This window comes from Ochotona curzoniae, unplaced genomic scaffold (genome assembly GCF_017591425.1).
Source record: "Ochotona curzoniae isolate NIBS_2020 unplaced genomic scaffold, NIBS_Ocur_1.0 patch236, whole genome shotgun sequence".
Lineage (NCBI taxonomy): Eukaryota > Metazoa > Chordata > Mammalia > Lagomorpha > Ochotonidae > Ochotona > Ochotona curzoniae.
The window spans coordinates 1-12,563 of record NW_024466791.1 but is presented as its reverse complement, the minus strand read 5'-3'; the positions used below and the strand labels follow the sequence as shown (position 1 = coordinate 12,563).

The 12,563-nt window shown below is 49.0% G+C and overlaps 1 protein-coding gene across 1 annotated transcript; it reads left to right on the top strand.

The window, feature by feature from the left end:
* The first annotated feature begins 2,242 nt into the window (after nt 1-2,242).
* On the top strand, nt 2,243-9,980 carry LOC121166803 (torsin-1A-interacting protein 2-like). The gene is made up of 3 exons (XM_040996091.1): nt 2,243-2,446; nt 8,028-8,126; nt 8,848-9,980. Exons 1-3 carry the CDS (start codon nt 2,290-2,292, stop codon nt 9,600-9,602), a joined length of 1,011 nt encoding a protein of 336 aa, XP_040852025.1. The 5' UTR covers nt 2,243-2,289; the 3' UTR covers nt 9,603-9,980.
* The last annotated feature ends 2,583 nt before the right edge of the window (nt 9,981-12,563 follow it).

The window sequence follows — 12,563 nt, the reverse complement described above, 5'->3', positions numbered from 1 at the left end:
GGTGAAGAACCCTCAGATCCAGATGCTAACACTTGTCTGAGCGTCCCAGCAGGAGGAGCAGGTGCACACTTAATGGGCGGCTCTGCAAGCCTCCGTGAGGAAGTGAGCACTGAGACAGGAGCTGCTGTGGCCTTGCCTGCTGGAGCCTCGCACGAGGTCCAGGGTCCTGGTCAGCCCAGTGCAGGGCTGGACAGCCGGGACCCACTGAGGAGGCGACAGACTGCTCCAGGTAAGAGAATGCGCTCTCAGGTACCAGGTGTGTGGTTACTGAGCACATAGCACAAGGCAGGGGGTCTTGGCTGTTATTAAAGATTTATTTATTTTTCCTGGAAATGCAGACTTACATAGAGAAGGGGAGACAGAGGGAATGATTTTCCATCCATGGATTACTCTCTAAGTGGCTACACCAGCCAGTGCAGAGCCGATCCAAAGCCGGGAGGCAGGAGCATATGCGGGCCTCCCACGCAGGTACAGGGTCCCAAGGCTTTGGACTGTCCTTGACTGCTTTTGCAGGCCACCAGCAGGGAGCTGGATGGGAAGTGGAGCAGCCAGGACATGAACTGGCACTCATATGGGATCCCGGCACTTAAGGATTTAGCCATTGAGCCATTGTATTAGGCCTGTTCGTTGCATTTTATTTGAGATGAAGGCATATTTGATATCCCCAAAAGTTGATTTGAACACTCCAATTTGCTTTATTAGATTTAATTGCAAGGTGATAATATTAATTATCTTTTATGGTTAGCCAAAAGAAATAATGTTTAGGAAGAGTGCCTTGTAAAAATGAAAGTAATAGTTAAGCAGGGACTTTGTTAAATTATGAAAATGGGAGGAAGACTTTTTTTCCCTTTTATTTTTGACAATCTACATAGATGATTAGGGCACAAAGGGTCAAGGGCTACAGGAAGATGTGTATTTTTCTTTATATTTTCCACTTTATTTCCACTTTATTATTATTTCTTTATCTGGGATCAAAGGGAGATAAAGAGAGAAGGCTAACCCAGCCTCCAACCCATCGTAGGACTCCGATGTGGGGCATTCTCTGAGGGTCCTGCTCAGGTTGTTTAGGTAATTCAAGTATTATGAATTGCTGCCAGTCTCGCCATTCCAAGCACAATGAAATCTCTCCAGAATCCACTGGCTGACATAGTCCACCTTAGAGTCTCCGTTTGCCCAGATTTTCACTGCCAACACATGGCTGGGGTAGTTGATTGATTTGTTCTGTCCTCCATCCTCTGTTGTGGTACCAGGTGTCCTCTGCAGGTTCCGATGGACTGCCATATCCTCCATGTGCACCTGGGTATGCTGTCCACTGCACTTGCACTCCATGGCAGACCATGGAACCTGCAATTCTCTTCATGGTTGGGGTTCTGAGTCCGGCAGTTCGACTGGGGAGATCCCCAAAGAAACTGTCTGAGGTGATCCCAGACCTGATTCTTGTGTGTGCTTGCCAGTACAGGGTCTGGCACAGTCCATCACCCAGCTGCCCAGCTGGTGGTTGCAATTGCTGGGTCGGTTCTGTTTTCAGCCCTGTCTGCCCCTAGAAGCAGTGGATGTTGCAGTCCAGCCTGATTCTGCCCAGCACACACTCGGCCCTCACATAAACCAGTGGGAGCTACAGCCTAGTTGGAGCAACCCACAACAACCCCACACACGACCACCCCCTACCCTGGTTCCCGTGCTTGCCAGTATGTACAGCCAACTGGTCCCGTGTGTCCCACATCCCACTTGGCACTTGTACCTGTTAATGGGCGTTGAAGCCTAGTTCAACCCAAGCAGCCCCCTGTCCAGCCCATATATATGCTGGTTGGTACCTTTCTTCTCAGCCAGGTCTGCCCCAGTCCTTGTCTCCAGTGGGAGTGATAATCCAAGATGGAGGTGAGAGGACAACTTTTTAAATAGAAATTATGAATGTTTATTCCAGTAGACTGTCAGAAGGATTTGGAAAACGGGCCACCAGTCAGTTTTCCGATGCAGGGGACCGCAGTCACAGCAGGTGCCACTGAAGAGGCACAGACCCCACCGTCTTCACCCTGCCTTGCTGCAGACCTCCAGGAGGTGGAGAGAGAAAGCCCGCCCAGTGTGGCCGCAGCTGAGTCGTCGGCAAGCCCGGGTCAAACGGGTCTCCCAGAGCACCCCGAGGGTCAAGGAGAAGATGAGAACAAGCCGAGGTGCCAGGATGGAGAGCAAGGACATGGCCTCCTTGCAGGAAAGCTGGGTGAAGAACCCTCAGATCCAGATGCTAACACTTGTCTGAGTGTCCCAGCAGGAGGAGCAGGTGCACACTTAATGGGCGGCTCTGCAAGCCTCCGTGAGGAAGTGAGCACTGAGACAGGAGCTGCTGTGGCCTTGCCTGCTGGAGCCTCACACGAGGTCCAGGGTCCTGGTCAGCCCAGTGCAGGGCTGGACAGCCGGGACCCACTGAGGAGGCGACAGACTGCTCCAGGTAAGAGAATGCGCTCTCAGGTACCAGGTGTGTGGTTACTGAGCACATAGCACAAGGCAGGGGGTCTTGGCTGTTATTAAAGATTTATTTATTTTTCCTGGAAATGCAGACTTACATAGAGAAGGGGAGACAGAGGGAATGATTTTCCATCCATGGATTACTCTCTAAGTGGCTACACCAGCCAGTGCAGAGCTGATCCAAAGCCGGGAGGCAGGAGTATATGCAGGCCTCCCACACAGGTGCAGGGTCCCAAGGCTTTGGACTGTCCTTGACTGCTTTTGCAGGGTACAAGCAGGGAGCTGGATGGGAAGTGGAGCAGCCAGGACATAAACTGGCACTCATATGGGATCCCGGCACTTAAGGATTTAGCCATTGAGCCATTGTATTAGGCCTGTTCGTTGCATTTTATTTGAGATGAAGGCATATTTGATATCCCCAAAAGTTGATTTGAACACTCCAATTTGCTTTATTAGATTTAATTACAAGGTGATAATATTAATTATCTTTTATGGTTAGCCAAAAGAAATAATGTTTAGGAAGAGTGCCTTGTAAAAATGAAAGTAATAGTTAAGCAGGGACTTTGTTAAATTATGAAAATGGGAGGAAGACTTTTTTTTCCCCTTTATTTTTGACAATCTACATAGATGATTAGGGCACAAAGGGTCAAGGGCTACAGGAAAATGCCTATTTTTCTTTATATTTTCCACATTATTTCCACTTTATTGTTATTTCTTTATCTGGGATCAAAGGGAGATAAAGAGAGAAGGCTAACCCAGCCTCCAACCCATCGTAGGACTCCGATGTGGGGCATTCTCTGAGGGTCCTGCTCAGGTTGTTTAGGTAATTCAAGTATTATGAATTGCTGCCAGTCTTGCCATTCCAAGCACGATGAAATCTCTCCAGAATCCACTGGCTGACACAGTCCACCTTAGAGTCTCCGTTTGCCCAGATTTTCACTGCCAACACTTGGCTGGGGTAGTTGATTGATTTGTTCTGTCCTCCATCCTCTGTTGTGGTACCAGGTGTCCTCTGCAGGTTCCGATGTACTGCCGTATCCTCCATGTGCACCTGGATATGCTGTCCACTGCACTTGCACTCCATGGCAGACCATGGAACCTGCAATTCTCTTCATGGTTGGGGTTCTGAGTCCGGCAGTTCGACTGGGGAGATCCCCAAAGAAACTGTCTGAGGTGATCCCAGACCTGATTCTTGTGTGTGCTTGCCAGTACAGGGTCTGGCACAGTCCATCACCCAGCTGCCCAGCTGGTGGTTGCAATTGCTGGGTCGGTTCTGTTTTCAGCCCTGTCTGCCCCTAGAACCAGTGGGTGTTGCAGTCCAGCCTGATTCTGCCCAGCACACACTCAGCCCTCACATAAACCAGTGGGAGCTACAGCCTAGTTGGAGCAACCCACAACAACCCCACACAGGACCGCCCCCTACCCTGGTTCCCGTGCTTGCCAGTATGTACAGCCAGCTGGTCCCGTGTGTCCCACATCCCACTTGGCACTTGTACCTGTTAATGGGCGTTGAAGCCTAGTTCAACCCAAGCAGCCCCCTGTCCAGCCCATATATATGCTGGTTGGTACCTTTCTTCTCAGCCAGGTCTGCCCCAGTCCTGGTCTCCAGTGGGAGTGATAACCCAAGAGGGAGGTGAGAGGACGACTTTTTAAATAGAAATTATGAATGTTTATTCCAGTAGACTCTCAGAAGGATTTGGAAAACGGGCCACCAGTCAGTCTTCCGATGCAGGGGACTGCAGTCACAGCAGGTGCCACTGAAGAGGCACAGACCCCACCGTCTTCACCCTGCCTTGCTGCAGACCTCCAGGAGGTGGAGAGAGAAAGCCCACCCAGTGTGGCCGCAGCTGAGTCGTCGGCGGGCCCGGGTCAAACGGGTCTCCTAGAGCACCCCGAGGGTCAAGGAGAAGATGAGAACAAGCCGAGGTGCCAGGATGGAGAGCAAGGACATGGCCTCCTTGCAGGAAAGCTGGGTGAAGAACCCTCAGATCCAGATGCTAACATTTGTCTGAGCGTCCCAGCAGGAGGAGCAGGTGCACACTTAATGGGTGGCTCTGCAAGCCTCCCTGAGGAAGTGAGCACTGAGACAGGAGCTGCTGTGGCCTTGCCTGCTGGAGCCTCGCACGAGGTCCAGGGTCCTGGTCAGCCCAGTGCAGGGCTGGACAGCCGGGACCCACTGAGGAGGCGACAGCCTGTTCCAGGTAAGAGAATGCGCTCTCAGGTACCTGGTGTGTGGTTACTGAGCACATAGCACAAGGCAGGGGGTCTTGGCTGTTATTAAAGATTTATTTATTTTTCCTGGAAATGCAGACTTACATAGAGAAGGGGAGACAGAGGGAATGATTTTCCATCCATGGATTACTCTCTAAGTGGCTACACCAGCCAGTGCAGAGCCGATCCAAAGCCAGGAGGCAGGAGCATATGCAGGCCTCCCACACAGGTGCAGGGTCCCAAGGCTTTGGACTGTCCTTGACTGCTTTTCCAGGGTACAAGCAGGGAGCTGGATGGGAAGTGGAGCAGCCAGGACATAAACTGGCACTCATATGGGATCCCGGCACTTAAGGATTTAGCCATTGAGCCATTGTATTAGGCCTGTTCATTGCATTTTATTTGAGATGAAGGCATATTTGATATCCCCAAAAGTTGATTTGAACACTCCAATTTGCTTTATTAGATTTAATTACAAGGTGATAATATTAATTATCTTTTATGGTTAGCCAAAAGAAATAATGTTTAGGAAGAGTGCCTTGTAAAAATGAAAGTAATAGTTAAGCAGGGACTTTGTTAAATTATGAAAATGGGAGGAAGACTTTTTTTCCCTTTATTTTTGACAATCTTTACATAGATGATTAGGGCACAAAGGGTCAAGGGCTACAGGAAAATGCCTATTTTTCTTTATATTTTCCACATTATTTCCACTTTATTGTTATTTCTTTATCTGGGATAAAAGGGAGATAAAGAGAGAAGGCTAACCCAGCCTCCAACCCATCGTAGGACTCCGATGTGGGGCATTCTCTGAGGGTCCTGCTCAGGTTGTTTAGGTAATTCAAGTATTATGAATTGCTGCCAGTCTCGCCATTCCAAGCACAATGAAATCTCTCCACAATCCACTGGCTGACATAGTCCACCTTAGAGTCTCTGTTTGCCCAGATTTTCACTGCCAACATTGGCTGGGGTAGTTGATTGATTTGTTCTGTCCTCCATCCTCTGTTGTGGTAACAGGTGTCCTCTGCAGGTTCCGATGTACTGCCGTATCCTCCGTGTTCACCTGGGTATGCTGTCCATGGCAGACCATGGAACCTGCAATTCTCTTCATGGTTGGGGTTCTGAGTCCGGCAGTTCGACTGGGGAGATCCCTAAAGAAACTGTCTGAGGTGATCCCAGACCTGATTCTTGTGTGTGCTTGCCAGTACAGGGTCTGGCACAGTCCATCACCCAGCTGCCCAGCTGGTGGTTGCAATTGCTGGGTCGGTTCTGTTTTCAGCCCTGTCTGCCCCTAGAACCAGTGGATGTTGCAGTCCAGCCTGATTCTGCCCAGCACACACTCAGCCCTCACATAAACCAGTGGGAGCTACAGCCTAGTTGGAGCAACCCACAACAACCCCACACAGGACCGCCCCCTACCCTGGTTCCCGTGCTTGCCAGTATGTACAGCCAGCTGGTCCCGTGTGTCCCACATCCCACTTGGCACTTGTACCTGTTAATGGGCGTTGAAGCCTAGTTCAACCCAAGCAGCCCCCTGTCCAGCCCATATATATGCTGGTTGGTACCTTTCTTCTCAGCCAGGTCTGCCCCAGTCCTGGTCTCCAGTGGGAGTGATAACCCAAGAGGGAGGTGAGAGGACGACTTTTTAAATAGAAATTATGAATGTTTATTCCAGTAGACTCTCAGAAGGATTTGGAAAACGGGCCACCAGTCAGTCTTCCGATGCAGGGGACTGCAGTCACAGCAGGTGCCACTGAAGAGGCACAGACCCCACCGTCTTCACCCTGCCTTGCTGCAGACCTCCAGGAGGTGGAGAGAGAAAGCCCACCCAGTGTAGCCGCAGCTGAGTCGTCGGCGGGCCCGGGTCAAACGGGTCTCCTAGAGCACCCCGAGGGTCAAGGAGAAGATGAGAACAAGCCGAGGTGCCAGGATGGAGAGCAAGGACATGGCCTCCTTGCAGGAAAGCTGGGTGAAGAACCCTCAGATCCAGATGCTAACATTTGTCTGAGCGTCCCAGCAGGAGGAGCAGGTGCACACTTAATGGGCGGCTCTGCAAGCCTCCGTGAGGAAGTGAGCGCTGGGACAGGAGCTGCTGTGGCCTTGCCTGCTGGAGCCTCGCATGAGGTCCAGGGTCCTGGTCAGCCCAGTGCAGGGCTGGACAGCCAGGACCCACTGAGGAGGCGACAGCCTGTTCCAGGTAAGAGAATGCGCTCTCAGGTACCAGGTGTGTGGTTACTGAGCACATAGCACAAGGCAGGGGGTCTTGGCTGTTATTAAAGATTTATTTATTTTTCCTGGAAATGCAGACTTACATAGAGAAGGGGAGACAGAGGGAATGATTTTCCATCCATGGATTACTCTAAGTGGCTACACCAGCCAGTGCAGAGCCGATCCAAAGCCAGGAGGCAGGAGTATATGCAGGCCTCCCATGCAGGTGCAGGGTCCCAAGGCTTTGGACTGTCCTTGACTGCTTTTGCAGGGTGCAAGCAGGGAGCTGGATGGGAAGTGGAGCAGCCAGGAATTGGTAACTGTATAGGATCCTGTTGCATGCAGAGCATGGATTTAGCCATTGAGCTATCATTTGGAGCCTTGTGCGAGATTGTTAGAGAACTATAATCTCAAGACGAAGTGCTTTAGGCTTTTCCCTTGATTACAGTCTAAGATGATACAGCTGTCATATCCGGACTGATCCCCGATGTACATTTTGTTCATTCCGCTTTAAAGTAGACTCGCCCTAGTGGCAGCGGAGGCTCTGGCCTTAGCATTCATTGCATGTATCTGGTAGTAAGTGCATGTAGGAGCGATTTTCAGAAGATTGATTTATTTGTTTGAGATGCAGATTTAGAGCTTCTGTCTGCTGGTTCTCTTCCTCAATCGGTACAGCATTCAGGGCTGAACCAGGCTGGAGCCAGGACCATGGAGCATCTTATAGGTCCCACGCATGTGCCAGAGGCCTGAACATCTGGGCCCTCTTGTGCTGCCTTTCCCAGGCCTGCAGCTGCTGCCTCTGCGGTGCTGCTGCCACAGGCACTGACCTTACGCAGCGGGCCGCAATGATGGGCCTCGCTGATACCTTCTTCATAGTGAATAAATGTGATCGTATATCTGCTGTCAGAATTTCATCAGTATTTAGACTCACTGTTGGTAGTAAAGAAAATCCTGTGTTAAAAGTGCAGTGTCTGGGAAAGAACTTAAAATACAGCAGAGGCAGATACTGTGTAGTACTGCTTTTCATGAAAGAAAGCTTGAAACAGTATAAGAATCATCTTGGCCGAGCAGAATGGGGGTGGGGGGAGAAGAAAGGGGGCGCCCCGTCTGCCTTTGTGTGCTGTCTGCAGCTCTCGTTCCTTTCCACCCAGGGACCGGAAGTCATGAACAAGAAACACAATTAGAGGAAGTCAAAAAGCAGGGCAAAAAGCAGGATAGAAGGAAGATGAAGAAAGATTTCCGGAACTACGGTGAGAACACAGTGGCTTCTCCATAGAGCTGATTCAGAAGTCCTGTGTGAGCATGCCTCGAAAGTTAGCAGGTGGAACAGCTTTAACATTGTAGTAATATACGTTTAATACGTATAACACATTCTGTCTAATGTTAGTGTTTGCAAGTAAGTTGTAGGATAGAGCAGTAAAGATCAGGGATTTTTCATTTGGGCTGTTTGCTAATATTTGGCAGTGCTTACAAATAAAATGGGAATTCTCACAGTAGGATGGCCTTACAAGAACCTGAAACTGTCATTTTAGTTAAGATATTATGGTTTTAACTGGCAGTTTTAAGTTTTGATTCCTATTGGTCTGCTCTAGGCAGAAAGAAGACAATCTGGAGAGCTCATGTCTGTGTCACATCATAAATTAGAATGTGAAACACAGGAGAATTAAAAAAGAACCCATGGAAAAGTGAAACTAGAAGATGTTTCGTTTGCTGTAAGAAAAAAAAAAGCTTTAAAAATGTATGCATAGATTTTCCTTTCATAATATGCATTTTCCACCAACAATTAACACAATGAAGGCCCCTTATGTTAAATCTGAGAATGTGAAATTAGAATTTCTGGTCACCTTTGATAGCAGAAAGCTTAGATGGCTTTAGGCAAAGGGGAACTTAGCACTGGGAGGAAAACCTGTCGAGGCTTGCTATCTGCACCTGCCCTCTGACACGATTCCTTGTGTCCTCCTCCTCCGCCAGGGCGCATCCTTCTCAGCTTCCTGGTTGGGGTCCTGGTGCTGAGAGTCCAGAGCTACTACTCCTCTCCAGCGCAGCAGGTGCCCCGGAACCCAGCCTTGGAGGCCTTCTTGACTCAGTTCAGCCAGCTAAAAGAGAAATTTCCGGGCCAGAGTCCCTTCGTGTGGCAGAGAGGGCGAAAGTTTCTTCAGAAGCATCTCAACTCCTCAGACCCCAGCGAGCCGGCCACCATCATCTTCACGGCGGCCCGGGACGGGAGGGAGACCCTCCGGTGCCTGAGCTACCACGTGGCCGACGCCTACACGTCTTCCCACAAGGGCTCGGCCATTCAGCTCGACGGGGCCCAGAGGAGCTCTCAGGACAGTGACACCGTCAAGCTCTGGGTTGACCTGGAGCTGAGCTCGGGATTCGAGAACGGCCAGAAGGCTGCCGTGATCCACCATTTTGAATCCCTGCCCGCGGGCTCCGCCTTGATTTTCTACAAATATTGTGACCACAAGAATGCGGCCTTTAAAGACGTGGCCCTGGTCCTGACCGTGCTGCTAGAGGAAGAGACATTAGAAGCAAGCGTGAGCCCCAGAGAAACAGAAGAAAAAGTGAGAGATCTGCTCTGGGCCAAGTTCACCAATGCAGACACCCCCAGCTCCTTCAGCCACATGGACTCGGACAAGCTGAGCGGGCTCTGGAGCCGCATCTCACACCTTGTGCTGCCAGTTCAGCCCGTGAGGGGCATCGAAGAGCAGGGCTGCCTGGTGTGAGGGCGCGGGAGGCCGGGCTGCCTGGTGTGAGGGCAGCGCAGGGCATTGTCAGGAAGGGGCTAGATTAGCACAGCTTATGGTTGGAAAAAAAGGGCTCCTCTCTCACTTTCTTGGCGAGGTTCTTTGTGATCGAAGCTTCCACAATGCTGACTACCGCCCTTCTCCCTCCCCGCATCTTGCCTTTGACAAAGCCAATCGAGATACAGCGGGGTCTACAGAACTAAGGAATTGTCTTTAATCCCAAAGTAACAGAATCATTGCATAGGAAGAGTCTTTTCAGGACCACCGAGTGACTTTGTCTTGAGTGATGTTCTAACTAGCCGTTTTGGGTAGTGCTTGGACTCAGAGGAAAGTAATTAGGGTGTGAGGCAGTGATTTTAAAAAAAAGTTTACATCACGTTAAGTATTTGAAGACTCACTTTAATAATAACCTTCGCGTGGGATTTACTTCTTACACTAATTTGCACTTTGGAGTATAGTCTGAGAAAATGAAAGAACAATTCAAACCCTCAACTGTGTAGCTGCGTACTACCTGTAAAGCACCACGCTTCTATTCCGTTAATGAGCTGAAGCGACGGCAGCCACGCTCAAACTGCCCTTCAAGCCTGAAATCAAGACCGCGTGTAGGGACAGGGAGTGGGGAAAGCCATGAGCTGCATCCTAACTGCTGCTGCCTTGAATTCTCCCGAGCAGCGCGTCTCCCCGCCGCGCCAGGGCCCATCCCCTTGGCAGCGGGCAGGAGAGCTGGGTGGGGGAAAAAAATGAATGTTTTAAAACAAGCAGGAAGAAGTAGGACTTATGGTCGGGATGCACTATTTATGAAAGAGGAGGACTTTTAAGTGAACGGCAGAATGTGTAAGCTAGCATTTCCCGGCGTGTTTCTGATGCTCTTGTCTACTTCTGATCATCATCCTTTCTGTCGCCCTGAGCGGAATTTTATACCTGTGATGAGCATCGGCCGGCCTCTCTGGGGGACATGTGCTTCATTTGAATGTAGCTCATTTCTTGGCCAAGCAGTTAGAAGTACCAGTAGGTTCATAGAGAAGTGCAAGTGATACTAGAACTAGAAAAAGTAGAAATGACAGATTTCGAGACGTTGGCAGTGCTGGTATTGATTGTTCGTGGCCACATTTTGTGGTTTCAGGAGACAGTCGTTGTGGATGAGTTCTGAAAGCAGAACTTGTGTGGAAGGAGCTTGAGAGCAGCAGATCTGTCTGACTGTTCCGTTACATGGACCGCTACCAGGATCCTGTGATGGTTCAGCTGCATCTTGGTCTCTCCCCTATGAGAGCACGCACAGGCACGCATGTTCTTTTAAAGAGGTGATGATCAAAATGTAGGAGAATTTCAGGAAACACTAAGAAATAGGATCTTTATGCATATCCAAAACATTGACAGAGGTATGGGAAAGAATTCTTGTTGAAAATATCCAGCACAGGAAAAGTATGTAAATCTGCTTTAACCAAAGCCTGAAGTTGTGCTTAATTCCGTGGGGAGAGGGGTGGGGTACTAGAGAAATAATCTACATTGGGAACTTCCTCAGAATCTTGGGTTGGGTTTGAGAGAAGAGCTGAATACGAATACACCGAATGGTGTCGATGCAGTGTAAAGTGAGAGGAAATTGAAGAAACTCTGAGTCCAGTCCATTTGAATGCTTCTCTGGAGTTCTCCTCCTTCCGTGCCAGCGTCACCTCACCTGGTGCCAGCGGTGCCTTGCAGAACTGTTGTGTTGGCCTGTGGACCAGCGCTGCCTCACATGTGTGAAGGAACCCATGTGAGAATTCACAGACACCTGCCAGGGAGTCCCAGGACAGTGCAAAGAATGTTTCTTCATACATCGTTTGTTCCCGATATAACTGAAAAACCTCCTAAATGTCACAGCTCTCTTGTTTCTTTCCTTCTTTTTTTTTACTCTTCAGTCTTTCTCAGAAACCCTTGCCCTTCCCTGTGTAAGTGCAATCAGCTAAGAGTGTTGTCAATTTTCTGTCCACCATTTCAAGAGGCCTTTCAAAAGCAGTGAATTAGCCAAGTCTTCTCATGAATAAGATGATTATTTTTAAAGCATACAACTATTTTTTAAAATGACGAATGTTTAAAATCTGTTACCTAATGTACTCTTGGGTTCATTTCTATTTAAAGGTTTTAAGTTTTAAAAATTACCCTTTGGGCGTGTAGTTCATCTTTCATCATTGCAGTGGGTGCTTTGTTTTTCTGACTTAGACAAATGTGAGGATATGATAACCATACCTGATTCCTAAATTCGTTAGATTACAACTACACAATGACCTGTATTTTCTTTTATATCAATATCAATCATTTCTTGAGTAGTAACAAAGTTGTGGAAACAAACAGAATCAGAAAGTGTCTTCAGGCTAGAGTTTTCTTTTTCCTTGGGGGGGGGGGTGGGATTTAGGTTTCCCAGGCGGCTTTCAGGATGTAGCAGAGAAGTGCCAGGGAGTTCATCTCTCTGATGGTGTTTAGTGCTGCTATCCACTTCTCTAATTTTGGAACCAGTAGGTGGTGACACATGGCATGCTTGGTGGCCCCAGACTGGTGCTGGTCGGCAGAGGCGCACAGCGCTCACCCACTGTCCTGTCCACTGCTGCGCAGCACAGCAGTGGTGGCTTGGACAGTCCTGGGTTGCTTCCTGTGGCTTTGTTAGAGAGCGGAAACATGAGTTCTGATGGCAGCCTGTAGCAGACGCGGCCTGTGAGATGATGGTAGTTCACCAGCCCGCCTATGCAGCCATCTGACCAAATTTTTTTTAACTTAACTGAATCTTTCTCTTTTGTACTTAACCAAGAAAATGGGCTTTCCCAGAATCCGTGCCCGACTGACACCCTGGTATTTTTTCTTATGTAACCATGATTGCTTTTGTTTCTTACGGCTGTTGGAAAATGTGCCTTATTCACATTACTTGTCTGGTGATTATCAAAAATAAATCTTAACGTTTCTCAATTG